Genomic DNA, 13,190 nt, shown 5'->3' with positions numbered 1-13,190 from the left:
AGTAACTGGATGAAACGAGGACATTCTTGCTAACTTTGAAAGCCTGACAGTGTTTTTAAAGTGCATCTCTGGGTGACTGAATAAAACATTAATGCATAAACAAATTAGCTGTTAGAACAACTTTTCTTCCAACGCAGTGAAATAAGTTGAATTCTAAGTGGAGCGTACAGATAGGGGGAGGAGGGAGACAGCAGCTTTATTCTAATGTCACTGACTGAGCAGCCAATAAGCCTGAGGTAATGTTGGGAGGGGGAAAAAATCCCACCTGTCATCATGCACATAATACAGAGTCACTTACGTAACAGACCATGGAGATCTGCTTTGTGGTGATGACTGAGCTGTTGAATCCTGCATGTTCATATACTGTTTACAAGTCAACAGTTGCTTCCTAAAGTGTGAAGAGGCCGATGTTCACACTTTACACACATTGCACGTAGCAGAAAAGACATGCCAAGCAAGCCACCATGGCACTGCGGAGAGAGCTTAACACAGGAGACACAGGTTTAAGTCCAGCAAATGTCCAGCAGACGCAGACAGACGATCGGCTTGAGTTGAACCATGAGGACCACAGGGAGACAGGAAAAAGAGGTAGAAAACCGTTGGCGATTTTTTTTCCTACACTGAATTCTGTGGGTCTGTTACATAAAATCCCAATACAAACCTTGATGTTTGAAATCATAAAATGTAGAAAAAAATTTCAATGGTTATAAGTATTTTTGTAAGGATCTACAGTACAGACCAAAAGTTTGGACACACCTTCTAATTGCACTCAATTAGAAGGTGTGGTCGGTACTGTATATGCGCTGTTGCAGATAAAGTGTTTGCACCATTTAGTGACATTTGGCACGCAAATGTCACCCAGCCACGTGGAAGCTGACCCTTCTCTGATCCTGGGAAACCGCCACATCAGCAAAACATAATACTGAAAGTGGAGTTGAATACCAATCGAAATCAAATACGAACACAGCCACATGAACAGAGACAACATCGTCAGATTCTAAAGCACGAGGCTTGTGAAAGGACAACACAGGGTCAAAGAAAGTGGCATGGAATCTATTCTAAATTCGGTTTTCCAGACAAACCAAGAGCCAAAGTCTATAATCTGACAAAGGTATTGTACAGAGTTGGAAGCGATGTACTCTGTTTTGCCACACATATGGAGGAGAGAAAAAAACAGATGGGTCGACAGAAATACAATGATGATATTCTTCAAGGTCAGCGAGGGTGCAGACATGTGGTTCGTCACAAGAAGTCTCTCATTTTCTTTTGCACAAACTGTGGCAACACATCTATCCATTTAAGCATTTTTATGTCAGGATTAAGCAACCTAATTGTGTTGATTCGGTGTGCCAAAATAAAGAGGCTGTGCCTTAGCAAATAGGCTGTTGGTATAACAGTCAGGCAGCTGTGAAAAGAGCCTGGATTTGACAAACGCTACAGAGGAGGGATTATCCTGTCTGATTCACTTCAATTATAGGAGGATTCTAGTTGCAGAAATGAACAGAGAAGAGCCATTATTGTATTCTAGATGATGCTCAAAGTAACCATTCCCAATTAAAGCCCTGAGATTTCTCTATTGATAATTTATTTCCAGCTCTCTGTCGTTAATATTATCTTAACTAAAGTTTTTCCAAGGTTTTCCCTGTGTCAAGTCATCACTCCTGACCGATTCCCTGTCCCTTGTAGAAACAAAAAAAATAATTCCCACAGCATAATGCTGGCATTGCCAGTATTCATGGTGATAATGAAACAATTGAATCCAGTTATTAATTAGGGAGGTGGACTGGATTTTACCAAGAAATATTCGGTTTGTACTCTCTCGGCTCTAAAGGTATAATGATTTCTATTTTCTGCCCGCGTAGCTTTTTTGTTCCATAATAAACTCTTAATGCTTCAAACCCATCGGCACGCCTTGCAGGTGTGTGCGGTTCACACGTCCCGATGTGAAGCTGGCCGGCTGACGTGGCCTCCAGCTGACGTCAGCTTCCAATCTGTTACCTCCAAGGCAGGATGTCAAATCTGATTGAGTTCTGTTTAAGTCACAAATGTTAAAGTCAAAAAACAAACTCCGGAGGCTTTGTAGTTTTTGCACTCTCATTTGCATTTGTGTCAACCTTTGCAATTTGTGTGTTTTTATGTGTCCAGTGGCTTGTAAGGTGAAGTAGGACATGTTGGGAGTCTATGGTGACATTCTACTGGTTAACTGAAGCTTAACTACATTAGTTAAGCTTCAGTTAATTCTGCATCATAGTTAATTTCTGCAAAGCAGAAATGTTAACTGAGAAAATGCCTGTTTAAGAGATCAATTAGTGCCACTAACTCTCACATTAATGTTTTTAATAAGGTTTTTCATCAGTTACAGCTTTAGCTAATAGCTTTTCAAGTAACTAAAAGGTTTATCTATCTATCTCTGTGTAATACTTCTGAAGAAAAGCCTTGTGGGGACATGGCCAAACAGACAGTTTCACGAAAAGCTCTTCCTCAGCATCTCCTTTTCTCCACGTTTTCAGCGAGAGCCGTCCTGCACACACATGTGTGCGAAAGCTCCTCTTTGGGTGAAGCTCATTTCCCTAATTTGACTGCCTTTAACTCTCCACTTTGTTCCAGGAGGAGAATGTCTTCCATGTTTTGATTGTCGCTGATTTGTTGCCCAACGTTTGTCGTCTGCAATTTCCGGCACGAGCTCATTAAGAAGCACCATAGAAACAAGGCGCACTGCTCACCACCATCTTGTTAAGTGACACCCAGCAGTCAGACGGGAAGTCCTGCAGCATGGGAACGAGAAACTGCAGACAGCCGTCCCAGTGGCACAGCAGCAGCATCATCCCGATCAGGTTGAATATTCTCATCACAGCACTGGCCAGGTCATAGGTCATGTGGAAGATCTGTCAGTAGGAGCAGAGATGGGAAGAGAGGTTACACAACCGGAGAGTTGGGAGGGATAAAGCGGCGCTATACGTGTGATTTGAATTAACAATCATTGTTTAAACAAGCACAGTCACAGCTCGGCGAATGGCAAACACAGTCAGATCTGTTTTCACTGCCCATCCAGAAGGGTGTAACACATTCATCGGCAACAGATTTTCAAGCTTTGTTTTGGAAGATGTGGCTTTTTTTTTTTTTGACCAATCTACTCTACAGACTAGGTCTTCATTAACCGGAAAGCTTTTCACGACAGCAGCTTATTACGAAGCCATAAGGTGGATTTTTTTTTTTTTTTGTGGGGGTGAGGGGGGACAAATGAAATATAAGGTGAGGTACATTATCATTATTGTCTTTGACTCAGAAAAGTTTTCAATACTCTTCATGTCAAACAAATCACATTCAAAAATCTGTAGCTGATGACTTAGACCACCGGAGTTCAACTAATATGGGCTACTGATACAAAAATAAGATGCAAAATCTATTAATTCTGTCTTGTTTGTAGATTTAGTCAACCAAAGGTACAATTATAAATAACAGTGGACTTTCTAACAGAGTACCAACAATGTCTGGAAAAGTTTGATTGAGGTATCTTGTCTGAATAAACATGTCTGAATAAACAAGATGAAATATCTGTATTTATTCTTTCTTTCACTCTTTCTCCCATTTTTTACTTTCTTCCTTCCATCCATCCATCCATCCATCCCTCATCAGTGGAGGACTATCCATTCAAAGATGTGTAATAACAGAGAAAAATAAAAGCAAACAATTATTTGTCGGAAACCAGATAAAAATATTGGGCTCCAATACAGTTGCATCAATTCCGAGTTGATTTTACACATTACCAGACATTCACACCTTCTAAAAATCAATCAGGATTGGTGCAGGAAATTAGATCCAGGCTTATAAAAATGTGCTTTAAACAAACAAATTTGTATCTAGTACTTTTTTCTACATGTCACTTTTAACATGGCACACTCATCTGCGAGTAGGGAGAGTAGCTTCAGTACATTCAAAGGTCTAATACGACAGGTTTAGAGTAAAGTCGCAGGTGAAATGTTATGAACGCTGAAATAAGAAATTCTGATAAAATGAACATCTGGGCGATTTGCTGGTGTTGTTTCTCTGCTTAAGGTAAGAGTCTGGTCTCAGCCTGGTAAACACTAATCACTGCAGTCTCCTTGGCAGTCAGCCAGGTTGGGTTGCCACTGTGTGTGTGCGTGTGTGTGTGCAAGGAGAGGTGTGGTGGGGGGTAATATTACATGGTGTGAAATCCTTATTTAACTGGGTCAACTGGAGGCTTCACTAAATCATAAGTAAAAGTGTATTTCCTCAAAAGGGACAGGAGAAGTGTCCAACAGGCAGGCGAAGTAGGCCAGACAGTGCATGTCTGCTTTATAAGTTTATATATTTATGTGTGGCTGAGAGCCCAGCTGATGGCTTCTTATTCCAGAGCGTGCTAATTTTTTTTGCACGATACACGTGAACTAGGCCGAAAGTGTCTGGACATGTAAAGGATCAGGCACTGTCAAGAATTTTACAGCTTGGGAGCAGCGAGGTTGGGATATTCTGTGATTCCTCCAGACACATCAGAAACCCTGCCGACAGCAAGTGGGAAGTCGCTGGAACATTAAAACCGAAAATCATATTATACTCCACTCACGATGTGCATGATGTGATGGTCAGAGGTTTACACAGACCTATCTTGGGAATGATCTTAGCTGCTAATGATGCACTGGAGTCATTTTTTATTTTTTTTTCCAGGAAGGAACAATAATGTAAAACACATTCTCTGTAACAACTAAAAATAAGTGCACAAGTTAGATTTTATTGTGAATTTACTCCTATCCACAAAGGCTGGAAATTATACTCACAGGCTCATATATATACATAAAATCCGCTGGTTTTTTAATAAATGGCCCTCAGGAACCTGCACTAAAACCACATGCTTTGTGTCTCCATCAACAGCCAACAGGAATAATTCTGGTTTCCTTATTCATAAATACGTAGAAATGGTTAAGTTGATTTACAGCTGGTTGGTTTGCTGAAAGAGAGGCAACTTTTAAACATAGTTCATAAAATTTCAGTAGAGTTCAATTTAGGACATACCAGAAATTTTATGCAAGCCTACTTTATCAAAACTGAGACCAGTTTTTGATGCGTGTTTGGGTTCAGCTAACAACCTAAACTGTCAGCCCCAGAAGGATTTTTTTAAGATGTTCAAAAGCAAACTGGACACTTCCTATATCTTAGCCATTAACTTTAAGATAATTCTTAAAGTGCCACTGGGCCTAATTTACATGTTAGGGATTAGCTAACATCCCTAATGTTAGCTAATTCCAATTTTAATCAGAAAAACTAAAATTGGCAAATACTGAGGCTATTTCTTGTGAAGACTTTGTTTGTAGGGATCAATATGGCACTTTTAACTTTTATGACACTCAGCAGAATAAATGATTTAAAAAAGAAACGCTGTTAGATTCTGCAAAGATCTCCAATGAACAAATACTGCATGATTCACCACCAAACCACCACAGCCGGTGCTTTTTCTCCCTTTTGTTTTGTTGTTTAGCATCTGTGATGGAAAAATGCGCAATGACTTGATGACTTGGGTTGGTTAAGGAAAAGCAAGATGGACCAGATGTGGAGCTCAACCTTTGATTAGGTGCCATTCACATTGTGATTAATGAGTCTCCAGGACTAATACTCCTCCTGACATCATAACAGCGCCTGGGTATGTGTCACTGTCACACCACAATCTGGGTCATAGCACTTCTCCATGACCACAACTGGAAGGAGGTCTATAAAAAATAATCCATTCCTTCATGCTGTGTGAATGCTGGCCGTAGACTCAGACTGTCATTAACCTGAAAGCAAAACAGGTTAATGACATCATGTGGTTCCTGCGTCAGGAAATTACCCCCTACGCAATTTACTTCCTTGATGCTCATGATGGTCATGACTTCCTTAGTGCTGGTTCAAATTTCTGACCATGTAAAAAAAAAAAAAGCCATCTGTTTGAGTCCTCACCTGGAAAAGGTTATTAAAATCATTACAACGCCCAGGTGATCTTCTAGAGAACCCACCTGCAGAGAAGTAAGCTGAGCACTGGGGGTGGGTCCAAGTCTGGATGGAGCTGAGCAGAGCAGAGCTCGGCTGAACTAAGCAGTTCAGGCCAGAGCCATTATTTTTTGCTGGTGCGTTTGAATCGGTAATTGTGCCTCTCACTGAACTTAAATTACCACTCTCTAACCAGAGGAGCAGCGGCTTCTTCAGAGCGAGAGCACACACACACGTCGGATGGTAGATGTTTGGTTTGTCAGGCTGGTCTGTTTGTGACTTAATAAAAGCACATGTGGCCGGTAAACCAGGCAGTAACTGTTGTTTGTGCAGCCAGGATGGGGCATATTACGGATGATAATGCATGAAGCTTATTTTCTCTGCAAAATGATGAGTCATCCGTAAGTTGTTTTTATTTTTGCTTTCTCGTATTATTTTAAGATTTCCTGTGACTTTTCAGATGTCTTATTCATTTTTCTTTTCTTTTCTTTTTTTTCTTGGTCATTTTTAAGCTGAATGTAAAAATCTCAAAGGTTAAACCAGTGTTAAATCGAAATAAAATAACGTCTCAAAAAAAAATGTTAGCATAGACGGGGCAACTGAAGGTTAATGGATCTTGTAGGTCTTGTGTTAGATGCTGTTAATCTGCTTGAACTTTGATTACAGGCCTGACTCATTTCTATTTGTCCTCCCCTTATCCAACTTAACTGATTACTAAGGACAAGTTTCACAAGAAATAGAAATATGCTAAGTGTTTAATAAATAAGAACAAATGAAAGAACTGAAGAGAAACTTAAGCAACTTGATTTAACAGGGAACAAATGAAGAGAAGCAGTATGGTATGATTTTTTTTATTATTTATTTATTTTCAGCAGAACTCTTGCTGCAAGGTTTTGGGTCAGCTGGAGGATGTTCACTAATACTTTTTGGATTTTCTGATTGTTATTTTAAGAGCTTACCCTTAAAATAACAATAGTTCTAATTTTGGCAATATTCCTGAGATGAAACATGAAAGTCCTGGAAACCTGTTTAATGTAGGACTTAATAGACACGTCCTAGTCAAAAATAACACTGATCTTCTTTACCTTTTACCAGAGCCCCATTTAATGCTGTAAAGAGTAAGTGACTGACTAATATTATATATACATTTAAATGGAAAAATCTAACCCTTTCTTACAAACAGTAACCAGCTTTTTGCATGTTTCCTTGGTGATAAATCATTGTTCTATTCTTTAGCCATCATGCTAATCTTTAGCTCTTTTCACACATTCCAATAGGATTGAACTTTAGGCCATTTCAAAACATTAACATCACTTCCACTCAGACCCAACATGTTGGTAAAATCTGTTTTAAACCAAGCTAATACAGGGGAACGAATAATTCTGGGCATTATTAGATGCATCTAGGCTGCTTGCTTGCTTGTTTAGTTAGTCGTTCAGTTAGTCTTTCAGCTCCTCTTCGTGCCCTGTTTGTCTGTCCTGTCTCATAAAACTGTAAAGATAAAATCTGTCTTAAGAGAGAAAAAAAAAATGCAGTTAATTTCACTGAAATGTTTGTTCACATTCCCATGACACAGCCTTTTCACTTTCTTACCGACAAGCACACACTACGCTTTAATTAACTGCATCAGTAAACTGGGTTACAGTGACCTATAATCCAGCCACCGGGTTTATTGCGATACCGCATTGTAAAACCTCATTTATCCACCTGTTGGAGAGCCATTATGAACGGATGCACGGTTGAGATATGCAAAACACAATTACGTGTTTATAATCGCATGAGCTACTACAGAGAAATCCAATTTTTCATCATTAGCTAAAGCACGGTCAGAATGCATTCGATGTTGGGAGAGGCCGATACCTCTTTATTATGATTATGTTGATTAAACTGAACATTTCTCGCGGCTTCCGATGTAAGAGCGATGAGCACCTGTACTGTAAAGCGTAGGTGGTGGAGGAATGGGGGTTGAAAAATGTCTGATTATGTGAAAACTTTGCTACATCCTGCACATTTTGACGTTGTCTGCACAAGCGGCACGTGGGATCAAAAAAGCAGAAGTCAAGTCACTCGTTCTGTTTGGATTTTGGTGTGAAAACCTTTTGTTCCTGTGAGTTATTTAATTGAACTATTCATTTGTTAAAAAGCTTACAAGAAAAAATTTGTTGAATTTTGATATATTTCTGAAATCAGAACTTGTTTGCTTATTCCCAGTGTTTTTTGGGGAAAAAAGTTTCAATTTCAAAGTTGTTTACTCCTACAACTGAAAAACTATACTTGCTTTATCATTTTAATTATAACACTTAAACAAATAAAGCACTTTTCTAGCTGAAATCTGCGTGCTGCTGCAGTTAGATACAAAAGTGAAACAAAACCTCGATGCTTTCATCAGTGACTGTTTCCTCACTGGTGATTAGTACCAAACTATCTTCCTTTTCCTGTAGTTAAGGACAAAACATGAATATTAGCGTACCTCCTCCCACTGGTGGATGTAACGGATGAGTCTGGACAGCCTGAGGAGGCGCAGCAGGCTGAGGATCTTCGTGAACCGAACGATGCGCAACGCCCGGGCCGTTTTGTACACCTCCGAGTCGATGCCCTTCTCCACAATGAGGAAGATATAATCCACGGGTATGGAGGAAACAAAGTCCACGATAAACCAGCTCTTCAGGTACGTCTTCTTGATCTTCTTGGGATCCAGGATGATCTCGGTGTTGTCTTCGAACACGATGCCCGTCCTGAAGTTGAGCACCAGGTCCATGAGGAAGAAGGTGTCCGAGACCACGTTGAAGATGATCCAGGGCGTTGTTGTCTCGTCTTTGAAGAAGGTGATGCCAACCGGGATGATGATCAGGTTGCCGACCATGAACATCAGCATGGTAAAGTCCCAATAGAACCTGAGCAGAAGATGATTAAAGCAAAGATTTGCTGAAGCTTTCAACAGGATACGTTATAAAAATGTATTTCTGTGTTTGCTCTGATTGGGGCCATCTAGAGCAGCTACCAGAATTAGTGGTAAAAATCCTTCTAATATATTCATCCTTAATTGCAGTAGCTTAAACATCTGTTAGATGTTTCTTTGATTTCAGTATATTTATTCTGTGGGGAAAATAAAATCAATATTTAGAAATAACTGTCTTTGTTTGGCCTCCCAATAAAATATATGCAACTGAAGAATATGTTTGAGGAGGTTTTTTTGTTTTTTTTTTTGCTCCAATAAGACACTTGACTTATTACAGCATGAGACACAGAGGCCTGTTTCTGCAAGATCCCTTAAAAAGGGAAGAGATAAAATTTATATGACAATTTAAGTTGGTGATATTGATTCCGATTAACTCAGCTTTTTTAAAAAAAGTCTTGTTACTTTGCCATTACATCAGGTGTGAGAAATAAGGGTAGTTGGGAGCAAAAACAATAGTGAACAGTGAGCAGGAAGGTAACGGAAGTGAAAGAAACCTTCAAAGTTCATTGTTACTGCTGCAAAAAAGTGGCATCTTGGGAACACAAAATGGCCATAAAAACTGGTAGATGTAACACGGCAGACCTTTTTTGAGAAACATGAAATTGAAAAGCTTTTTCTGTCAAGGCATTGCGATAAATAATTGGAAGTTGCCAAAAAACCTCTGGGACTGTAACTGGCATAGTGTGCTTCCATCAGATAGAACTATGGATAATCTTAGGATTATTTCTCAAAGTCCCAGCGAATGCTGGGGATTGCATCATGAACTCATCGGAAAACGGGGACTTTTTCTTTGAAAATCTCATTCAGTGTTAATATAGTTACAGCTGCAGATAAAGTTTTGTATAATACACACTGCTGTGCCACTTGGCCAGGTATCCCCAAAAATACTGGGGATATCTCATGGAACTTCCTGGTAAAATAATGGATAAATAAATGATATAAAACATGCAGTGACAGAGATTTTGTAAAACAAAACAAACAAAAAAAACTCATAAAGTGGACTTTCTTATATGTTCGGAAGGTATTCAAATGACAAGTCCGCCATTTCTAAAAGCTTCAGTGTTTTTTTTCAAGGATATTTACACATGTTTATCATGGCAGTCAAAAAGAATTAAGAATTAATCTGAACTGTCTCAACACAGAGCTGCTATTAGCTGCAGATATCACACGCCTGCAAAGATGCTGTTCAGGCTCCAGCTGCATTCATAACTTTTACTGGAACAGCATGATGCACATCACCCTTGATAGGGACATACCTAGGAAAAAAAAGTGCTGACATTTACAACAGAGATATAAACTGGTAGAGATTACTTTAATTTTCTCACTTTGTTCATTTTTCAGCACTTTCACCACCAACTTTTGAATCAGAACTCATTGAAAAGTTAGTTTTATTTTACTAGATAAATTCAAAAAGTGGAACTTATTTATTTTGTGGTTTCCTTACATGCAGAGTGACAACCTTTACGCATGTATTTCTATCAGTTTCGATGGATAGCTATAGCTTATTGCTGGTGAAAACTCAATATTTCAGATCGCAGAGCATTTTAATGTTGCATAAAATTATTTTTTAACACAGGCCTACTGAAGAGTATGTCAATTAAACTATCAACTCAATACTCAACTGTGGCTCTTTTTGTATTACTGTATTGTGCTTGCTTATGTCGTCTTCAACATGGTAAATACCTGTTACTAAGCTAACAGATAGCTTAGTATTTAAGCTACCTACCTGTTAGCAGTTAGCTTAATTAGGAGGTAGCTTTTATGGCTAAAGCTGTCAATGACTGTTTCCTGGACAAGTGAGAAGTCTTTATTCTCCACCCTGATGGTGACACATAACCGGACTATAACAAAACTTCTTTATATTAAGCAAAAATCACTTAATCAATGCCAAGAACTATGCCTACGTTCTAACAATTAAATAAATACAAATAATATCTTGGGACATCCCTGTGTGCAGGTTTTTTTTCTGAATTACTGAAATAAATGAACTTTTTAGTGGTATTCTAGTTTATTGATGCATTCCTGTATGAGAAAAGGGCGTTTAGAAAAAGGAAATGGACGATAGCTTGAACTATCCATGGTGCTGAAATCTACTTTTTCCGCACATTCCGAAGAAACTTGTGCAAAACTGACATGTCTTGCCTGAGCCCAGACGATTAAAAAGTACTGCTGTGAACGCAGCCTTTTATCAAATGGACAATGAAAAACATTGACCAGCGGCCTCAATAAATCTCAAGATTAGGTTCTCATTAAAATGAGAAAGATAAAAAGAACTAAGTTGAAACAGCTGAAACACTGGCTTCCTTTAAATCTCAACTAAAAACCCACTTGTTTAGAGTTGTATTCGAAACGTAATCAATTGCAAATTTATTGACGGAATCTGACTTGATATTGTGTTTATTGTTGATTCTATGTTGCATTGTATTTTTGTGTTTGATTTGATGTAAAGCACTTTGAAATGCCTTGCTGCTGAAATGTGCTATACAAATAAAGTTTGATTTGATTTGATTTGATTTAAGTATGCTTAATGATAAATATTTATTTTTGAGGGTACTGTTATTTTGTTTTTTCTTTTCTTTTACTTCCATTCACACAAAACTTTAACAGCATGAACTATTCGTGAACCCCTTGCAGACCGTCTCGTACCTGAAGTCGCTGTAAGGGTGGATAATCCAGTTCCCCGCAGACTTTACGCGCTCCTGCTCCTTCTCCACCGCCTTCTGGCTCCCGAACATGCGCAGGGAGAATTTGTTAACTCCAGGCTGGAGCATGGAGCTGAACTGCCGCTGCATGTACGTCTGGTTCCCCCTTGAGTCCCCATCGTCCGGAACTATCTGAGAACTGTCCTCCGCTTTAGTGAAAGTGACAGAGTTTCTTGGCTGAACGCCCGGCGGCATCTGACCTTTACTAGTAGGGGCGTTGGAGAAGGAAACTCTGGAGTCCTTCTTCTCCGTCGCTGCGCTGGTCTTGACCTCAGTCCCGACGGGCCCCTGAATTAAAGACCCCGCGGAAGTGACAGAGGCGTCCATCCCCCCGGCCTGCCCCTTTCCGTCCTCACTCCCTACGGCTCCATCCGCCTGCTTCTCTTGTCTGGAGATGAGAGAAGACAGGCTCCCTGAACTGGTCGGGTCCCTTCTACAGTCTCCGTTCTTGTTGCATATCATTCCGACGGGCCCCACTCCTCTCACGCTTGCCTCCGAAACTGTGTCCCCTCTGTGGTGCTCTGACGCTGAGCCGCCCCGGCCACCAGCAGCCTCCCCGGGGCATAACAAAGCAGAGTCGGCGCTGTCAGCGGTGCCCAGAGGTTCCTTAAAGGAGTCCTCGTCCTGCAGGAGCCACAGCTCGTTGTAGTTGCTGGAGCTTTTGCGCGCAGCCCCGCCTCCAAGCGTGAATCTCTTCATCTCGGTCCCCCAGCCGCTCCCATCATCCGCGCATCCGCTCAATCTGGCAGATACCGGAGGCGCCAGAGGCTGCTGGAATCTGGGCTCCTCCTCGTCCATCACACCGGCAGGAGGAGACTCCCTTTATACCTTGAACCTGGAGAGAGGAGGAGGAGGAGGAGCAGCAGCTCTCCACTTTCCATTCACATCACTTCAGGGAGAGGAGCGGCGTGGCGTTACTATGGCTGCACACTGTCAGCTGTTTTATTGTATGGCTGCAATAAAGACCGAAAGATGATGACATGACGGTCAGCCTTGGGAAGCAAACACACGCAGGTAGCTTCTGCTACTACAAAAAAAAAACAAAAAAAACAAAAAAAAAAAAAACTAATCACACACAGGCGCCATCACACCGAAAGAAGAGAGAGCAACTCCAAAAATAATAAAGAAAAATCAGTAGTAACTTAGCATGATTAAATGCCAAGTTATCTTCTATGTTAGTTTTGGTAAAGCAGGATAAAGGTGACAAAAAATGGGCTCAAAAACAAAGTTCTGCTTATTTTACTGTTAATTTGAGAAACTACGACATTCGATCAATAGATCATGTAACCACAGATAACAATGCCAGTCATTCTCATCCAGGCTGTCTAAACTACACAGTTAACCAGAAGGAGAGCAACAACCACGTCTGCCTGTTGCGGTTTCCAGGCTGACCAAAGACTTCGCCAAGCAGAGATGCTGCAGCGGTTCAATGGCTCCACCGTGTGGTTAAACCTGGAAATTGCACAATTGAAACCCCAGTGAATTTCAGGTGGGGCGAAACTTCACTGCCTTTCTTTCTTGGACAGTAAAAAGCTATTTTAAACATT

The 13,190-nt window shown here is 40.3% G+C and overlaps 1 protein-coding gene across 1 annotated transcript in view; it reads right to left on the bottom strand.

Moving 5' to 3' along the window:
• Window positions 1-12,441, bottom strand: part of hcn2b (hyperpolarization activated cyclic nucleotide-gated potassium channel 2b) — a 45,522-nt gene extending 33,081 nt beyond the window's left edge. The window contains exons 1-3 of the mRNA XM_044130101.1: window positions 11,588-12,441; window positions 8,453-8,876; window positions 2,724-2,885 (exon numbers count right to left, since the gene is read on the bottom strand). Of these exons, the coding sequence (XP_043986036.1) occupies window positions 2,724-2,885; window positions 8,453-8,876; window positions 11,588-12,441 (1,440 nt within the window). The remainder of the gene's footprint in view (window positions 1-2,723; window positions 2,886-8,452; window positions 8,877-11,587) is intronic.
• Between the last annotated feature and the right edge of the window lie 749 nt (window positions 12,442-13,190).

This window comes from Gambusia affinis, linkage group LG10 (assembly GCF_019740435.1).
Source record: "Gambusia affinis linkage group LG10, SWU_Gaff_1.0, whole genome shotgun sequence".
Taxonomy (NCBI): domain Eukaryota; kingdom Metazoa; phylum Chordata; class Actinopteri; order Cyprinodontiformes; family Poeciliidae; genus Gambusia; species Gambusia affinis.
The sequence above is the reverse complement of the archived record's forward strand: the minus strand, read 5'-3'. Positions and strand labels throughout refer to the sequence as shown.